General features: G+C 45.8%; 1 protein-coding gene across 1 annotated transcript; it reads right to left on the bottom strand.

Moving 5' to 3' along the window:
* Positions 1-15232: 15232 nt before the first annotated feature.
* LOC123399007 lies at positions 15233-17399 on the bottom strand. Its single transcript, XM_045093443.1, has 4 exons — positions 17023-17399; positions 16790-16906; positions 16272-16690; positions 15233-16168 (listed from the first exon to the last, which is right to left on the bottom strand). The coding sequence occupies exons 1-4, from the start codon at positions 17237-17239 to the stop codon at positions 15476-15478; spliced, it is 1446 nt and encodes a 481-aa protein (XP_044949378.1). The 5' UTR covers positions 17240-17399; the 3' UTR covers positions 15233-15475.
* Positions 17400-17923: the final 524 nt, after the last annotated feature.

Here is a 17923-nt window from a genome sequence, read left to right on the forward strand (position 1 = left end):
CCATCCGGTATCTTTTGATTGCTTGCCTCTATTGGGGTATGTCCTTGTGGCATACGATTCTTTTATTTGCAATCTTTGGGTCCTCAATATAGTTTGTTTTCCTCCAACTACTTATCATTGTATTTGTGTATTTCTTGGCACTCATTTGCTGAGAAGTACACACTTTTTGGAGGACCACCAAATATATTGGCTTTCTAAACTTTTCGTCCATTTTGGCAATCGATGCCAATGGGGGAGAAGTTTAGAGAGTTTACTTTGGATATGTTTAGAGGGGTTTGCTTTTATTGCGTAAGCATTTACATCTTGCACGCATGCATTATTGCTTTGTATGTGTGCGGTTGGTTATGCTTATTTCCTTATATAAACTCTCTTGAAGTAGTTGTCATCAATTACCAAAATGGGGGAGAATGTTAGAGCATATGTCTCCATATGTGGTTTTGGTAATTGATGACAATTCCTATGGACTAATGGTTGCCTTAAGTTATATTTAATGGATTTGTCCATAGGCACTTCTTGAAGTCCATCTGTTGGGTTCAAGGAGTTTATATGATGACCAAGGTGGTATTCAAGGTATTATCCAAAGAATGGTCATAGAGACACAAGGTTTATCAAGATCTCAGACAAAGAGTAAATCAAGATGATCAACACACAAAGCGTACAAGATGTACCGAGAGGGATCAAGTGATCCCATGGTATGGTAAGCATTGTCCATTACGTGTTTGTGTACTAACCCATGGTCTTCGTGAGAGTTCTATGTGGGGGTTAGGTGTGTTTCGATGGGCTTGCGTCAAAGGGAAGATCTCATACAACCCATGAAGTATGACGTCAAGTTGTGATCGTCATCAAGATTGCGATATGCAAGTTCAATCGGATCAGCACGAAGATATCGTGCTTGAAGCTTGCCGTCTGTTGTGGTGGCAATGGACTTGTGAAGATATGCTGAAGAGTGGCTCACCCATAGTGAGTATGGGGGAGCAATCAACTAGTCTTCATCAAGCCAACACAATCAAGAAAGGTGGTCCATCTTGAGGAAGCCAAGATCATCATCATCTAGCTCAAGAGGACGAGGTGCAAGGTATAGGTTTGCCCTTGATAGGTTTTCTGTTTAGGATAGATTGTTGTACTATCAAGGGGGTCTCTCAAGTGAGTAGCTTGATCGTATCGTTCGTTGAGAGCTCAAACCATTTGCATCCTTGCATCATACTTCTTGGTTCTTGTTTGATGTTTCTCTTTGTGAGTTTTAGAGCTTATGGTCATCTTCGTGACAAGATCGAGTTCATCGAAAACGGAGTCCATATGCATCTACTATGATGTTTTCGATGTTGGAGTTTTTGCTGGTTCTTCATTCATAGAGGACTCACATATCTATATCATTGGCATTTTCATATCTACATGTTCTTAAGATTTCCAAACGTTGTTTGGATAGCTCTTGTCGTCCTGAATTCAACAAGCTTGGGTTTACTCGATTCAGCTCGTATGCGAAAGTTATGGCTGTTTCAGTGGCGAGCGGTAGTACCGCTAGAGTTGGCGGTAGTACCGCTGGCCCTGGCGGTAGTACCGTTGGCTGGCGGTAGTACCGCCACTAGTCAGCGGTAGTACCGCTCCAGGAGCTTAGTACCGCCTGCCTAGCGGTTGTTCTTGGACGGACCTTTTAGCGAAGACTTTCTTGGCGGTGGTAGTGCCTTTGCACTACCAGGGGCCCAGCGGTAGTACCGCTGGAGTGCCAGCGGTAGTACCGTTGGAGCTTGGGCAGATAGTGGGGGTAGCGGTGTGATTCCTTCCCCCACTATATAAAGGGGGTCTTCTTCCCCCTTGGCCTTATCCATCTGTTGAGCTCTTGTTCTACCTCCATTGTTGACATTCTTAGAGCTTGCTTACTCTCAATCCCTCCAATGATTCTTGCTTGTTCTTGAGGGAAAAGAGAGAGGAGATCTAGATCCACATCTCCACCAATCACTTTCTCCTTTATGTGAGGGGAACCCCTTGGATCTTGATCTTGGAGTTCTTTGTGAGCTCCTTGTTCTTCCTCTCAAATTTCTCCATAGCTTTCATTGTTGTGGAGGGATTTGAGTGTGAGGGACTTGACCACTTCGTGTGTTCTTGCCATTGCATTAGTTGCATCTGTTTGAGTTCTCCACGGCGATACGTGGAAGTGAAGTTTGAGAAGCTTATTACCTTTGGTACTTAGTACCCTAGATATTGTTCTTCGCGGATGCTTTGGCGTCCTAGAAGCTTGGTGGTGTCTCGGAGCTCAATCATTGTGGTGTGAAGCTCCGGGCAAGCGTTGGGGTCTCCAATTAGGTTGTGGAGATTGCCCCGAGCAATTTGTACGGGTACCGGTAACCGCCCCCAAGGGTTGCCACGTGTACGGGTTCGGTGACCGCCCCCAAGGTTTGCCATTTGTACGGGTTCGGTGACCGCCCTCAAGGGTCCCTTAGTGGAATCACGACATCTTGCATTGTGCGAGGGCGTGAGGAGATTACGGTGGCCTTAGTGGCATCTTGGGGAGCATTGTGCCTCCACACCGCTCTAACGGAGATTAGCATCCGCAAGGGTGTGAACTTCGGGATACATCATCGTCTCCCCGTGCCTCGGTTATCTCTTACCCGAACCCTTTACTTATGCACTTTACTTTGTGATAGACATATTGTTTATTGTAATATATCTTGCTATCACTTAGTTGTTTATCTTGCTTAGCATAAGTTGTTGGTGCACATAGGTGAGCCTAGTTGTTTGTAGGTTTTGTGCTTGACATATTAAACGTTAGTTTTATTCCGCATTTGTTCAAGCCTAAACCTTAATTATTTTAAAGTGCCTATTCACCCCCCCCCCTCTAGGCAACATCCACGTCCTTTCAATTGGTATCAGAGCTAGGTCTCTCTTTATTAGGTTTAACCACCTAGAGAGTAAGGATGTCGACTAGGGGTTTAGGATTCACTGACACTCTTAGTTTCGATGGCACAAATTTTGATGTTTGGGTAATTCGCATGCTTAATCACTTTCGGGTCTTGGACCTAAATTTAGAGTGAATTGTAGATATGGGTTTTTCTCCTCCAAAGGATTCCCAAAATATATCTTTAGAGGATGAGAAAAACTCTTATCTCAATGCTCAAGCTTCTAATGTGCTTTTTGATGCTTTGAGCAATGTAGTTATATTTCAACTCATGCCATTCCGGGATGCTCATGAGTTGTGGACAAAGCTTCAAGATAAATATGGTGTATCCAAGATTTGCAGGGATGACTGTTCTCCCTCCACCTCCGGTCGTGTGGTCTTCTCAACTTCATCTACTTCACCTACATGTGGATTGCCACAAGGTAATGATATGGTGAGTAGTGGTGACCATTGCAATAATAAAAGTGGGTTTATTGTTGATGATCCTTCATCACTATATTATTGCAATGCTTCATCTTTGGGCGTTAACACTTCGAGCACTCTAAATGTTTCACATGCTTGTGTTGCTAGTCCGTGCATATCATATAAAAACTGCGTGTCTAAATCTCATGATGATATGCCTCCTATATCTTGTTGCCATGATAAAAATGTATATATTTCCTCGAGTTGTTGTGCTAACAATGTAGAGGAAATTCATCACTCCATGGAACAAGATGTGGCCTTGAATGATGCTTCAAGGGATCCTACATAATCATCTATTGTGACTCACTTTTGCCTTATGGCTAAGGCTTCAAAGGTATCTCCTACTTTGAATTCCAATATATCTCATGATGATGATGTTGATGATAATGGGGATGAGGATAATGATAACGAGAGTGATAATATTGCATCCTTAATAATTAAGGGTGAAATGATTTTTAAATCTCTTTATCAGAATAAACTTGCTCGTTCCAACTTCTTGGAAATCATGTCTATTGCCACTGAGGGCAAGAAATACATTGAGGAGTTGGAAGCTCATCTTGAGGAGCATGAGGCCACCATTGAGACAATGCAAGGTCATGAGCGTGATTACGCTAATGAGATCGCAGAGCTATCTCAAGCTCTTGATAATGAACAAACCACCAAGGAATCTCTTGAGGAAACCTTTGCTCTAGAATTATCTAGATTAAAGGGATCCTATGATAGAGCTCTCGAGGTGGCTAATGATTTTAGAACTAAAAATGATAAGCTTCAAGTTGCTCATGCTAAACTCCTTGAGGACTATGAGCACCTCGGAAATGGCTCAAGGGCTATTAAGAGCTCGCTCATCGAACTCACCGAGTCTCATGCTCAACTTGAAGCTTCATATGCTAAAGAGCTTTCCAAGGTGCCTTCTCCTCTTATTGCTAATGATGATGCTTGTGCTACTAACTCTACTTCTGGTGAAGCATCCATTTTAAAGGAGAATGTTGAGCTAAGGGCTCAACTAGAGTTGCTATCTAGCAATTATGGGAAATTGGAAGAAAGTCATGTAATGGTCACAAGCTCTCATGATGATCTTCTATCATTCCATAATGTGCTAAAATTAGCTCATGAGGCTATTACTACCAAGGTAACATCGAGTGAGCCTCATGTGGACATTAGCACTACTTCTAGTCAAAAAGCTATATTGCCATGTGCTAGTCCTTGTAATTCATCTACTCATAATGTTGCTACATCTTGTGATGAATTACTCTCCATGCCTTGTTGCTCTAAGAATGAAGCTTATACTTCCTCTAGTACTTGTGTTGATACTAACCATGTAGAGGAAATCAAAGAGCTCAAGGCCCAAGTCACTTCCTTAAAGAAAGACTTGGAAAAGAGTCATGAAGGGATGTCCACACTCAACAATGTCTTGTGTGGACAAAAATCCCCGAATGATAAAAATGGACTTGGATTCAACTCCAACAAGAAGAATAAGTCCAAAAAGCTTCAAGAAGAAGGGCCAAGAACAAGTCAAGAATTTGGCCAAGATTATTTGCTTCAAGTGCAAAATTGAAGGGCACCATGTTAGATCTTGCCCACTAAAGAAGAAGCCCCAAAGTCACAAGCAACAAGGGAAGAGGCCACAAGTGCACTTACATACTCAACTACAAGTTGAAGAAAGGCCCCTTCCCAAGAAGACCCAATCCAACACTCCTCATGTTGAGAAATCAATAGGGAAGAAATTAAAGGGTAGATGTTGCTACTTATGTCGTCAGAAGGGTCACTTCGCTTCTTCTTGCACGAGAGGTAATTTATCCAACCCAATCATTATTGATGATATCTATTCTCTTGGGAAGGATAAGGTTGGCAATGTGTTTGCCAAGTTTGTTGGTACTCAAAGTGGTGTCAAGAAAAGTACCATTTCGGTTGCCAAGCCTATTGTGACTAACCTCTTAGGACCCAACGTGGTTGGGGACCAACAAGCTCAAACTTGATCAATAGGTGAATATGGAGGACATTAGAGACTTGGATACATAATGAAGAATTAAGGGGTCTTCATCATTCATATTATCTCAAGCCAAGTCATTTGGATTATCGAGTTTCTATCTTATATCCAATGTGCCTCCTTACCGTAACTTGTACTTAAACTATTTACATTGTTAGTTGCTTGCCCCTTTTTCATGTTGTGGTTTTGTACCTTGCATGTGTTTGTATATGTTGTGCTTCCAACTTGCTTATCTTGAGTAAGCGAATATGTGTATGTTGGTTTGCATATCATGTTCATGTGAGTCTTCTATTGAGCCTTATTGCATCTTGTTTGTATCTTTGATTGGCTCTTGTGAGAGATTAATGGATTATTTTATTATGGGGGAGTGATGTGCTTTGCACACCTCACGATCCTATAAATGTGTATACATGGGGAATACCACTTAGTATTGATATTTCAAGATTATCTAGTTTCTATGTGGTATGTCTTACTCATGAGAAATTCAAATTCTAAATGGTCCATTAATTATCTCTTGTTGGTTTTTCATTTTCCACTTGTTAATATTGTTGGGTTATCACATTATGGGGGAGTAATATGCTATGTGCATATTACAATCCTAGAGAATGTGTACATTTGAGGTATTGCCACTTAGTGTTGATATTGTAAATTATCTTGTTCCTAGGTGGCATGTTTGCTCTACAAGTGTCATTTGCTTGCGTTTTATGGGTAAAGATGATCTTGGATATATTTGCGATCTACCAATGAGTATCATTTCCAAAATACTTCTTGTCCTTGACCATTGGTATTCCCATCACGTGGTAGGAATTGTTAATCGTCTTTACATTGGATCTTGTGTTTCGTTTGTCTTCCTTGCCTCTTGTGGATCTATTTTAACTTGTCTAGTGTTTTTATAGATATAGAGAAAGTGATGATCCCATCTTGTGCATTTTGTATTTAAATGCAAATTCTATATAATGCACAACCCATGGGGGAGCTATCCTATTTCCTTTAGAACACTCTCTTTATTCGCCCATCATAAAATCTTTTGATCCCCATCAAGTGTATGTTGATGGGAGGCAAGTCCTGCTCTTTATGATGCTTTGTGCCATCATGAAAATTTGTCGAGGGTTTGGTTTGTTGGAACCTAGCTCTCTTTTGGAAACTAGATACCTCGTGTCTGTTTTTCTTCAATTGGTATCTTGTTTCCTTTTTATTTGGCATGTGTCAATGGATATCTCATGCCTTGTTGTATATTTTATTTGATATCCCTCAAGTAATAGTTTTTCATTTGCTATCTTATTATCACTTGATACCTTGTCTTTTGGTATCTTATCAACTATATGTTGATTGGATTCTTGAAAGCCTTGAGCATGCATATTTACTATATGAATTTCCTTTGGCATGCTCTCTTTCTTTGACCCAATATATGGGGGAAACTCCACCTTGTCATAAAATGGCTAACGTGTGCATGAAATTCAAATTCATATCTATATGCACATATGTATGTGGAGTTTGTCCTATGTATTGTTGGTTTTCTAACTCTTTGGTCCCAATGAGTTTGGGCACCATTTTGTTTGTTTTGTTGTTCCAGGAACAATTGGAGATGCATTGGATGCTCGGCTCACCTATAAGGAAGGTGTTGAGACCATGTGATTATTGGAGCCAAGTTAGGATGATCAAAGAACAACTATCTACTACATCAATCCAATGTTGTCTCGGTAACAAGTATCTACTTCATGCATTCTTTTCTTGCAAAGGCCCCTGTCTTTTCTTTGCAGGGTGCATCATGGCATGAATCTCTTGATTCGTTCTTGTAGTACTTGTTTCCTCTCTCAAAGCATCCTAACGATGATGTCTTATTACTAGTTGGGATGTCTTTGATGTTCGTATGTTGGAAGTTCATATTATACAATAAGAAAATATTAGGCCATGTGCTATGCTTCCAAGCAAAAGATCTTATTGATATATTTATGACTTCCTTTTGGATATCTAGTTTGTTCCTTCTTGTAACCATTTCGTGTGTACATTCTTCTTTGTGGATATATATATCATCATGATTGTCTTCTACTTAGAATCTTTTACACATGAGAGAAGTTACATCTCTAATTGATATCCTCTTTTCTTTTACGTCCACCATTGCATTTCATTTTTCAGTTTTTGGTGGCTTCGTGAAAGGATTTGTCTTGAGTGCGTATCTTATTTTCCTACATCTTGATGCACTCTTTGGCCGTGAAGATTATTTTTCTTATTTTTCCTCATGCCTGTCTTGATGAGGGTTTTGCCATTTCGATTGGTATCCCTACTCTCTTGACAAGGTTCTTATTTCCTATCTTCACCTTGGGTTGTCACAAGCGTTGGTTCTTTTTTTTTTGTAAGCTTGTGAACCCAGTTTCAAGTATGTGTGTGTGGGAATGATATGTCTTGCACTTTGTGTCTCATTTCATCAATACTATGTTGATGAGTAATGTTCATCCCTATCTTAGTCTTCTCAAGTGCCTTGCCATGACTCACACACATTATTTTGGTTGAGCCTAATCTTAAGTTGCTTCTTTTACATGTTGCTCAACCACTTGTTTTGTGCAAGAGATTTGCTTATTGTCTCATCTTTCTTCTTGCACCCGTTGTGTGTTTTTATTAATTTTGAGGGAGCAACGATCCTATTTTGTGCACTTGTATCATATACAAAAATCTCCTATTAGTGCACAAATCATGGGGAGCTTCTCTAGTTTTGATAAAACACTCCGTTGCTTTTATCATAATATCTTTTATTCATGTGGTTCGAAGGACCATATGATTGTTTGTTCCATCCGGTATCTTTTGATTGCTTGCCTCTATTGGGGTATGTCCTTGTGGCATACGATTCTTTTATTTGCAATCTTTGGGTCCTCAATATAGTTTGTTTTCCTCCAACTACTTATCATTGTATTTGTGTATTTCTTGGCACTCATTTGCTGAGAAGTACACACTTTTTGGAGGACCACCAAATATATTGGCTTTCTAAACTTTTCGTCCATTTTGGCAATCGATGCCAATGGGGGAGAAGTTTAGAGAGTTTACTTTGGATATGTTTAGAGGGGTTTGCTTTTATTGCGTAAGCATTTACATCTTGCACGCATGCATTATTGCTTTGTATGTGTGCGGTTGGTTATGCTTATTTCCTTATATAAACTCTCTTGAAGTAGTTGTCATCAATTACCAAAATGGGGGAGAATGTTAGAGCATATGTCTCCATATGTGGTTTTGGTAATTGATGACAATTCCTATGGACTAATGGTTGCGGTAGTACCGCTGGAGTGCCAGCGGTAGTACCGTTGCAGCCAGCGGTACTACCGCTAGCTGGCGGTAGTACCGCTGCAATCAGCGGTAGTACCTCTGGAGTGCCAGCGGTAGTACCGCTGCAGCCAGCGGTAGTACTGCTGGAGCTCGGGCAGATAGTGGGGGTAACGGTGTGATTCCTTCCCCCACTATGTAAAGGGGGTCTTCTTCCCCTTGTCCTTATCCATCTGTTGAGCTTTTGTTCTACCTCCATTGTTGACATTCTTAGAGCTTGCTTACTCTCAATCCCTCCAATGATTCTTGCTTGTTCTTGAGGGAAAAGAGAGAGGAGATCTAGATCCACATCTCCACCAATCACTTTCTCCTCTATGTGAGGGGAACCCCTTGGATCTTGATCTTGGAGTTCTTTGTGAGCTCCTTGTTCTTCCTCTCATATTTCTCCGTAGCTTTCGTTGTTGTGGAGGGATTTGAGTGTGAGGGACTTGACCACTTCGTGTGTTCTTGCCATTGCATTAGTTGCATCGGTTTGAGTTCTCCACGGCGATACGTGGAAGTGAAGTTTGAGAAGCTTATTACCTTTGGTACTTAGTACCCTAGATATTGTTCTTCGCGGATGCTTTGGCGTCCTAGAAGCTTGGTGGTGTCTCGGAGCTCAATCATTGTGGTGTGAAGCTCCGGGCAAGCGTTGGGGTCTCCAATTAGGTTGTGGAGATTGCCCCGAGCAATTTGTACGGGTACCGGTAACCGCCCCCAAGGGTTGCCACGTGTACGGGTTCGGTGACCGCCCCCAAGGTTTGCCATTTGTACGGGTTCGGTGAACGCCCTCAAGGGTCCCTTAGTGGAATCATGGCATCTTGCATTGTGCGAGGGCGTGAGGAGATTACGGTGGCCTTAGTGGCATCTTGGGGAGCATTGTGCCTCCACACCGCTCTAATGGAGATTAGCATCCGCAAGGGTGTGAACTTCGGGATACATCACTGTCTCCCCGTGCCTCGGTTATCTCTTACCCGAACCCTTTACTTATGCACTTTACTTTGTGATAGACATATTGTTTATTGTAATATATCTTGCTATCACTTAGTTGTTTATCTTGCTTAGCATAAGTTGTTGGTGCACATAGGTGAGCCTAGTTGTTTGTAGGTTTTGTGCTTGACATATTAAACGTTAGTTTTATTCCGCATTTGTTCAAGCCTAAACCTTAATTATTTTAAAGCGCCTATTCACCCCCCTCTAGGCGACATCCACGTCCTTTCAGCTGCCTCCAAGCTTCTTCTTTGATTTAAATAATATAGTGGCCCTACTTGTCATCCTGGTGGCTTCGGAGCTCATCTAGGTGAATTGATGAGAGAAAGAAATATATTATATTACACCTGGGGTAAATGCTTAGAGGCTGCAACATCAATATACATTGTGGGGATTTGAGCAAAGTTTAGAGGCAAGCATGTGGGTCCCGCATTAGAGGCACTGCTGCCTCCACAAATTGTGGATGCTCTCATGGGAAGGTGGAGATCCATCAACATCAGTCAAGGTTTGCCTCTCTCTTTCCTCATCCCTGCTCACTAACGCAACTCACTGCCCAGGTTCGTGTGCTGTTGCTAGATCCTAAGTCTGACTTTAGCTTGCTACATGTGTGTACTAGTTTCAGTTTCTCAAGTAGAAGAACAGGGGAGTGAGGAGACCATATTCATCGTGTGTTACTCAAGTAGGTACTAGTTCCTTAAGTTTATTAGGTTCCTGTGTTTCTCAAGTGTCGCTCACATGGGTTAGGTGGATGGATGGATGGGTGAATTGATACACATATCTAGCAATGAAACATGAGTGATTATTTTCTACAGATTAAGTCGATTGATGCAAGGTGTTCATACTATTCGCACAAAGTTGCGTGCAAAGATAGCACAAGTTGGATGAACATAGGGCAATCCGACTAGCTGGTCAAAACCCATTCCGCAGTGGTCTTTCAAACTCTCTTTAGAACTTGCTTCACAGGCTTGGAGGCATTTTGACACCCTCCCGTATGCTCACTTTGTTTCAGGGCTTTCCTTCCTCTCCTAAGATCCCATCCCAACCAACAAACGAGAGTCTGATGGGGATTCTTCTTATACGTTAACTAGACCTGCGCCCGTATTAGCTTACCGGAAAACTAACTAAGGGGAAGCTCAAAGGAATTAAGTAAGCCAACTTCAGGCTATAAAGAGATTTCTATTGAGGTTAAACTTATCTGCCTTTACCGGTACTTCAAAGTCGAATGCCACTGCTACATACAGGAGAAGATAGATTTTTTGCTAGAGGACGGATGTTCAACAAAGACGGGGTCATCGCAAAGAAAAAGAGCTAGAGGCGAGTGAGCCTACGACCACCAATTGCTTATCTCCTATTTCGTGTGTGATTATTATTTTTTGCATTCTAGCTGCTTCACTTTTTAGCATGAGTTGTCTACAATACAAGTAAAGTTGCTCGAAATCTGCAACCTGGGTTGTTGTTTTCTTGGAAAAGTCTATCAGAGAACTGGGGTGCTTGATTGTTCTCGTGCAAAAACAAGCATAGTCTGGATGCAATTAGTTGCTTATTTTTACTACTTTTAGGAAATGGAATCAGTGTTTTTGCCTGGAGATTGTACCGACTTCATCCAACGGCAATACTTCGTTTCTGTAATTAAACTCGTCACCGAAAGCGACGTTTAACTTGATCCACCCAACCGAGTATGCCGACTTGCCTGCGACTATACCATGAAAAACTGTTGTCGATGGTAGTAGGTTGTCCTTAGAGAGGTTCATCCGCCGAAAGGTGTCATAGTACAAGATACTAATGTCGCTTCCTCCATCCATGAGAACCTTTGAGAGGGTATATCCACCAACCTGAGGCGCCACCACCAGAGCTAGACCACCGGGGTTATCAACCCGACGCGGGTGATCTTCCTTGCTCCAAGTGATCGGTTGTTCGGATCAGTTGAGATACCTAGGAACCGCTCGCTCAACCATATTAAGCGCTCTCTGCTTCGGTTTGTTGTCCCGCCTGTAGGTGCTGGTGGTGAAGACATGATACTGACCGCTATTCAGCTGCTTAGGGTTGTTCTAAAAACCGCCCTGATTGTTATGCTGCTTATTATTCTCCCCAGAATGATGTCCACTGCCATTACCTGGGTCGCCCTGTCCTTGAAAGACAGATCCAGGGAACCCGCTAGATGAGCCCCCATGTGACCCGCCTGGACCAGGCTGATCCGGGTGTCCACCACCATTGCCTCCTTGGTTATCCCTAGAGGCCTCGAGACGAAATTCCTGTATAACATAGCAATTTTCCCAAGAATGAGTAGATGGGGTATCTCGGGTACTATGCTTGGGAATCTCCTCGCAATTGCGTGGTTTTCTCCCACTGTAACCTCCACCAGGGCGAGTGTTCTGATGCTAGTTTCTGAACCCAGTATTGGTGTTGGCGACGAAATCTGACCCGCCATCTTGGTGCCTTCGCTTTCCTTGGCCTCCCGGGTTCCCAATATGCCAAGGGTTTTGATAATGACCCTTGGAGTCGTCGCCTTTCTTGCTCTTGTTGGCTTCGTCCTCATCTGAGCCGACATCCTTCGTGCCATCTGACTCGGTGTACCTGATGACGCTGTCCATTAACTCGCCCATGTCCTGCACCTTTCGCTTCAAGCGGCCAAGCTTCTAGACCAGTGGATGAAAATGGCAATTCTTCTCCAAAATCAGGATGGCTTGAGCTGTCGTGATGCCGTATGATGAGTGAATGATTTCAGCGACCCGATGTGTCCAGTGGTGCGCCGACTCATCACAGCATTGAACACAATGATGCAGATCCACAATCGTCATTGGGCATTTGCAGGTTCCGAGAAAGTTTCTGATAAACCGCTCCTTCAACTCCGCCCAAGTGTTGGTAGAATTGGGTGGCAAGTTTTTCAGCCACGTTTGAGCCGGCCCTTCCAGCATCATCATAAGATACTTCACACACACCGCATCACTGGCATCAAGCATGTCCATGGCAAGTTCATAGCTCTCAATCCACGCCGCCGGCTCGAGATCCGTCGTATAGTTGGGTACCTTGCGGGGGCCCTTAAAGTCCTTGGGCATGCATTCATTGCGGAGAGGCAGAGACAAACACGGGACCCCGACCGTTCTGCTTCTTGACTCGCCAGGAGTCTGCTCCGGCTGGGGGTGAGCCGGAACCGTCTGATCCGCCATTGTTGTCACAACCTCAGCTTCAGCTTGGCAGGCGGCTCATGCTGCATCCACAGGCGCTTGGGCATTTGATAGCGATCGCTGCTGAAAACTGCTGGAGACTCCTCATGACGGCTCTTGGTGCGGCTGTCATGCGGTGTGGAGTGCACCCGATCACGGCTGCAAGAAAATTGCGTCTGGTGAACCATTGCGGCCTTCAGCATCTCGATGGTATTCCTAGCCTCAAGCTCGACCGGGGTGTTTCCATGGATAGGGAGCGACTCCATGTTACGCGTGGCAGCCATCATGTTATCAATAGGGTCGGAGAAGTGGCCCTGCGGCGTCCGTAACCATTGAGTCGACGGCCGTGCCAGTTGAGGCTGAGCCGGCTCAACCTGACGGTCTGTCTGTCGAGGGAGGTTTCGCTCCACCTCGGACGTGTGTGGACTAGCGAATAAGCGAGCTAGGTCAAGATCAATCGGAAGCCGAGTCCGATGTCTCCTCTGGTGAACCGCGTTGGAAGCATTTCGGCGATGCTCCAACTGCCAAGCCTCAGCCTTCAAGCTCTCCGACTCGTCATTGATTCGAGCCTGCAGTTCTGTCATCCGGGCGTTCTCGACGTCAATCTCTCGCTGCACTTTGGCCATCTCCTCACGAAGCTTTGTTAGCTCTGCGTTAATCTCCTCCTGATTTTCCGCAGTGACTGGGATTGCCATGAGTTTTGCCATCTCCCCCATTAGATCCATCATGGCTTGAGCAGGCGTCTTGCGTGACCCGCTCGCTCTGTTTGTGGCGGCTGTTCCCGGTAGGTCCTGAGCCGCCGTGGCTCCCGCCATGTAAATGGTGACCTGGCGAGGCGGCTCTCGGGACTCTTCGGAATTTCTGTTTCAGGGAAGCCCCAAGTCTCCCATCGTAGAGGGGGCAGATTGATCCTGTGTCCCCCATAGACGACTCGCCGTTGGAGTCAACAGGAGTAACCCCGCCAGCCGCCGGCTCATTCGGGAGGTCAATCGTAAACCGACGAAGACGTAACGTTGACCGGCTTGACGATGGCCGTGTCAGATGTACCGAGCGGGCTCGATGATGTTGGTGTAGGCGTCCGACTAAGGTACTGACATGCCGACTTTCTCTATGAAGACGTGGATCTTACCGAAGGGGACCCGGTATCTAGACTCTATTGAATCGGCCTCGGGACCCCAACTCGAGTTGTCGATGTAGCGCTTCCCACAACGGCACTTGGTCATTAGACCAACCACATAGCTCCCGAACCCTAGAAGGGCTCCCTTTGAGAACTCAACTCCACCGTGCGTCAACCTCATGGTGGGTGCCAACTGTCGTGGTTTTATCACGACAAATGTCCTCGTGAGAGAACTTAAGTGTGAGCCCATCATCGCTGTGTGGCGACTCAAAGGGGTTGATCGGGAACGAGAGACGAGTTTATCCAGGTTCGGCCCCTCCGATGAAGGTAAAAGCCTACGTCCTGCTTTGTGTATATTGATGATGATATCAATTACAAGGGAGCGGATTCGCTTCACCTAGCTATGGATGAATGGTAACTTAACCATATCGACCTGAGGGGCTTGCCTTTATGTACAGGTCAAGACCCAGGGGTTTACAAGAGTCCGGATCGTGCTATGATTCGTGACCCGACACATCTTTAACTCGCCTTGTCTTTCAAGCAACGATATCTTCTGTCAACCTTCTACCTCATGGGCCTTGACTCGCCATCTTCGTAATCTGAACCGAGATGCGGCTTACTGGGAGAGGCCGCCTTACACCTTCAGTCTTGTACGCCAAGATCCATCTTGAGTACAATGGTAAGCCGTCATAATCATGACCCGGCCCCATAGGACGGGTTATACGGCGGGGTAATATCCCCAACAATTACCGTGTACAACTTTGAAATGTACTACTCCCTTCAATCGACATTAATTGAATTTTGATTACTAGTGTCTACTGTACATAAGATCAGAGGAGATTTTGCTAAACTTTATGTATACTGCATAAATGATCTGGAGAATCCGCACTGCACTATGCTTCAAAAACCTAGATATGGGCGATGTTATATCGCCATTCGCCAAACTCCAGGGTTTGGAAATCATGATACATAGTCCTAAAAATAAATTGAGCATTCATTCGGTTTCAGGGAAACTGAATTCGTCAAACAAATGAAGCAACACTAAAGCGTCAGGAAGCACCAAAATATAACTAACGAACTAACCTATTCTCTGACCAAATCATCATTTATTGACGACAAAGGACAAAAAGATGTAGTAGTATAAAAGAAAATAACCATCGAATCATCTATTATATGTATTGGCCCTAGTATACTATTAGGGTTTGGACTGATCATCAGTCTTGCACAACAAAATGTAATCTCAAACTTAATCAGTAGTTCGGTACCAAGGAAGAACGTCAAAGATTAACTGAAAGTGAACCAGCCAGACACGCACAATCCAAGCGTACATAAGCAAATCAAAGATTAACGAATCGGATATAATGTCAGAGCACTGAAAAAGGAAACAAGCACAAATATACGTGTCACTGATCTACTGTATGTATGTGTTGCCACGGCATATATCACAAGAATCATCACTACTCAAAGCAGCATCTCTGTCAAAACAGAGCAAGCAGAGAAGGCTCTCAGAGTTCAGAAGACAGTCTCCCTCAAAGTAATGCCGTACACTGATTGGAGCGGCGAGATATGAGCTAGCCGAGCCCTGGCGGCGGCGAGCCGTTGCGGTTGCAAACACCGCAAGCCCTGTTGCCGGCGCCGGAGGGGTGGCCGCAAGCCTGGCAGATCGGGCCCGAACCGACGGCCAAGCTCGAGCTGGGACCGGAAGAAGGCCTAATGGCCGCAGCCTGGTACTGCTGCTCACTGGCAGGGACTGTCCCCTGAGGCGCACCCGCGTAGCTGGGGACTTGACTCGGGAGCACGTAGCCGGTCTGCGCGTGCTGCGGAGGCGCTTCGCCGTCGACGAACATACAGTTGTAGCAAGCCTCGCACAAGGGCGACGTGCCCAAAACCCACATGGTTAGCTCTAGGTCAACACATACACAGCACATGTCAGCACTCGGTGCCATTGTGAGTGGGCCGACGGCAGTCCGTGCCAGCCCCGCGTAAGAAGGCTGGCCGAGGTCGGGCTGGCGCTGGTCGCCAATGGCGATGCCCTGACCCTGCGTCGCGCCACCGAAGCTGGGCACTGGAACCGGAGGCGCGTAGGGGGTCTCCGGGTGCTGTGGAGGCACGTTGTTGGTGACGAGCTTGTTGTAGCAATCCACACACAATGGCACCAAGCCCCAAACACCGGTCGTGGACCTCTTGCAAAGAGTGCACAGTCGATCGAGGGAACTGACTGGAGCACCTGGCGCGCTTGCGCAAGGGACTGCCGACGAAGGCTGCTGAACAATGCGAAGATCCAAGAAGAAATCATTGAGTTCATGGCGGCATGACAAGCCCAAATAACGAATGAATGGGAAATAAATGCATAGCAAATTAATTTACCCCGCCGGCGTCACCGGAGTTGCCGCATGGCTGCCCTGTTCCTGTCTGCCTGGGACCGGTGGCGTGGTTCTGGGTCTGGCCAGAGAGCGAACCGGCCGGCTGCTCTGTTCCTGTCTGCCTGGGGCCGGCGGCGTGGTTCTGGGTCTGGCCGGGGAGCGAACCGGCCGGCTGCTCTGTTTCTGTCTGCCTGGGGCCAGCGGCGTGGTTCTGGGTCTGGCCGGGGAGCGAACCGGCCGGCTGCTCTGGTACTGTCTGCCTGGGGTCGGCGGCGTTGTTCTGGGTCTGGCCGGAGAGCGAACCGGCCGTCTGCCCGTTTCCTGTCTGCGTGGGGACCGCGGCGTGGTTCTGGGTCTGGCCGGAGAGCGAACCATGGCCGGTCGGCCCGTGGTACTGGTTAGTGAAGGACCGACGCCCACCGGCTGCAACGGAGACCAAGAAATCGAACTCCGGCGTCAGTGAAGAACCAAGAACCGCACGGACCAGAAAGAATTTAGCGCTTTTCTTGGGAGCGAACCCACCTGGATTGCCCAGCGGCGGCCGGCGCATCCCCTGAGATGGCATCTGCGGCGCCCTCCCATGCGCCTGCGACTGGGAGAATCCCCTGTACCCCGACCCGTCCTCGGCCCCGGGAGCGGCTGCAAGGAAGGAAGCAATGGAATGTTACAATCCAAGAAGCGGCACGATTGATCAGCCCAAGAACGAAGGACGCGCTCGCTCTCATGCTTTGAAGTTTGATCTCTCGGGCACCCACCTCCATCGAACTGGGAAAAGTCGACGGGGTAGCCTGAAGTCACCGCCAACAGCCACCTCATCGCCGGCGAAGTCACGGCAATGCCGTCGCCGGCTGCATTCGCCGTCGTCGGCCCTGAAGTCTGCGCCGATGTAAGGGCTGTAGGCTCCTCCGTCTGCCTAGCAGCCCGATGCCTTGGCCCTTTAATGTCGTCGCCGGCCTTCCGCTTGCCCGTCATCTCGCCTCGGTCGAACAACTTCGGACGAACGAGCCGGATGACCCTGATAGGGAGAGGGAGGAAGGAAGGAAGCTACGATCGAGATTCGAGAAACAATGGGAGGGGGTCGAGGAAGGAGTCTATATAGACGACGACACAGCGTCTCCCGCTGTAACCGATCGATCTCAGGAAGCGTAGAGATCCAGGTCAGTTGATTTGGCGCGCGGTGCTGCTTATTGCGAGGCTGCCTCGCCTACACATGGCGCGGTGGTGGACCGTCTCAGTAGGACATGTCTCGTCATTCAGTAATCCTATAATTAACGGAGACTTAGCGACCTCCCTTCTTTTCTAATCAAACATCCGCCTCCTGATTTTCAGAGGTGAGTCCATGCCCCAAAGCTGACCAATAAAAAAGCGCCTCATCACCCTGTAAACCCCTATCTCCCGTAATCCCTTCTAGATGTGGCATTACTACTCGTCATTCTACGTCACTTGATATGTTTTTACTTTTATTTGTATTTGATTATAAATGTATATAGTTGAGAAATTTAAATTAATTAAGAAAAAAATATAAAATTACGAATGTGGAAAATGTTGACATAGTATAAGAAATTTGTTAGTGCAGTTTTAGAAGATGTTGATAACTTTTTTTGTTATAACTGTAATTTTAGAATTTGTTAGTGGAGTCATTGGTTAAAACTAAAG

The sequence above is a fragment of the Hordeum vulgare genome, chromosome 5H, assembly GCF_904849725.1.
Source record: "Hordeum vulgare subsp. vulgare chromosome 5H, MorexV3_pseudomolecules_assembly, whole genome shotgun sequence".
In the NCBI taxonomy this organism is placed as follows: domain Eukaryota; kingdom Viridiplantae; phylum Streptophyta; class Magnoliopsida; order Poales; family Poaceae; genus Hordeum; species Hordeum vulgare.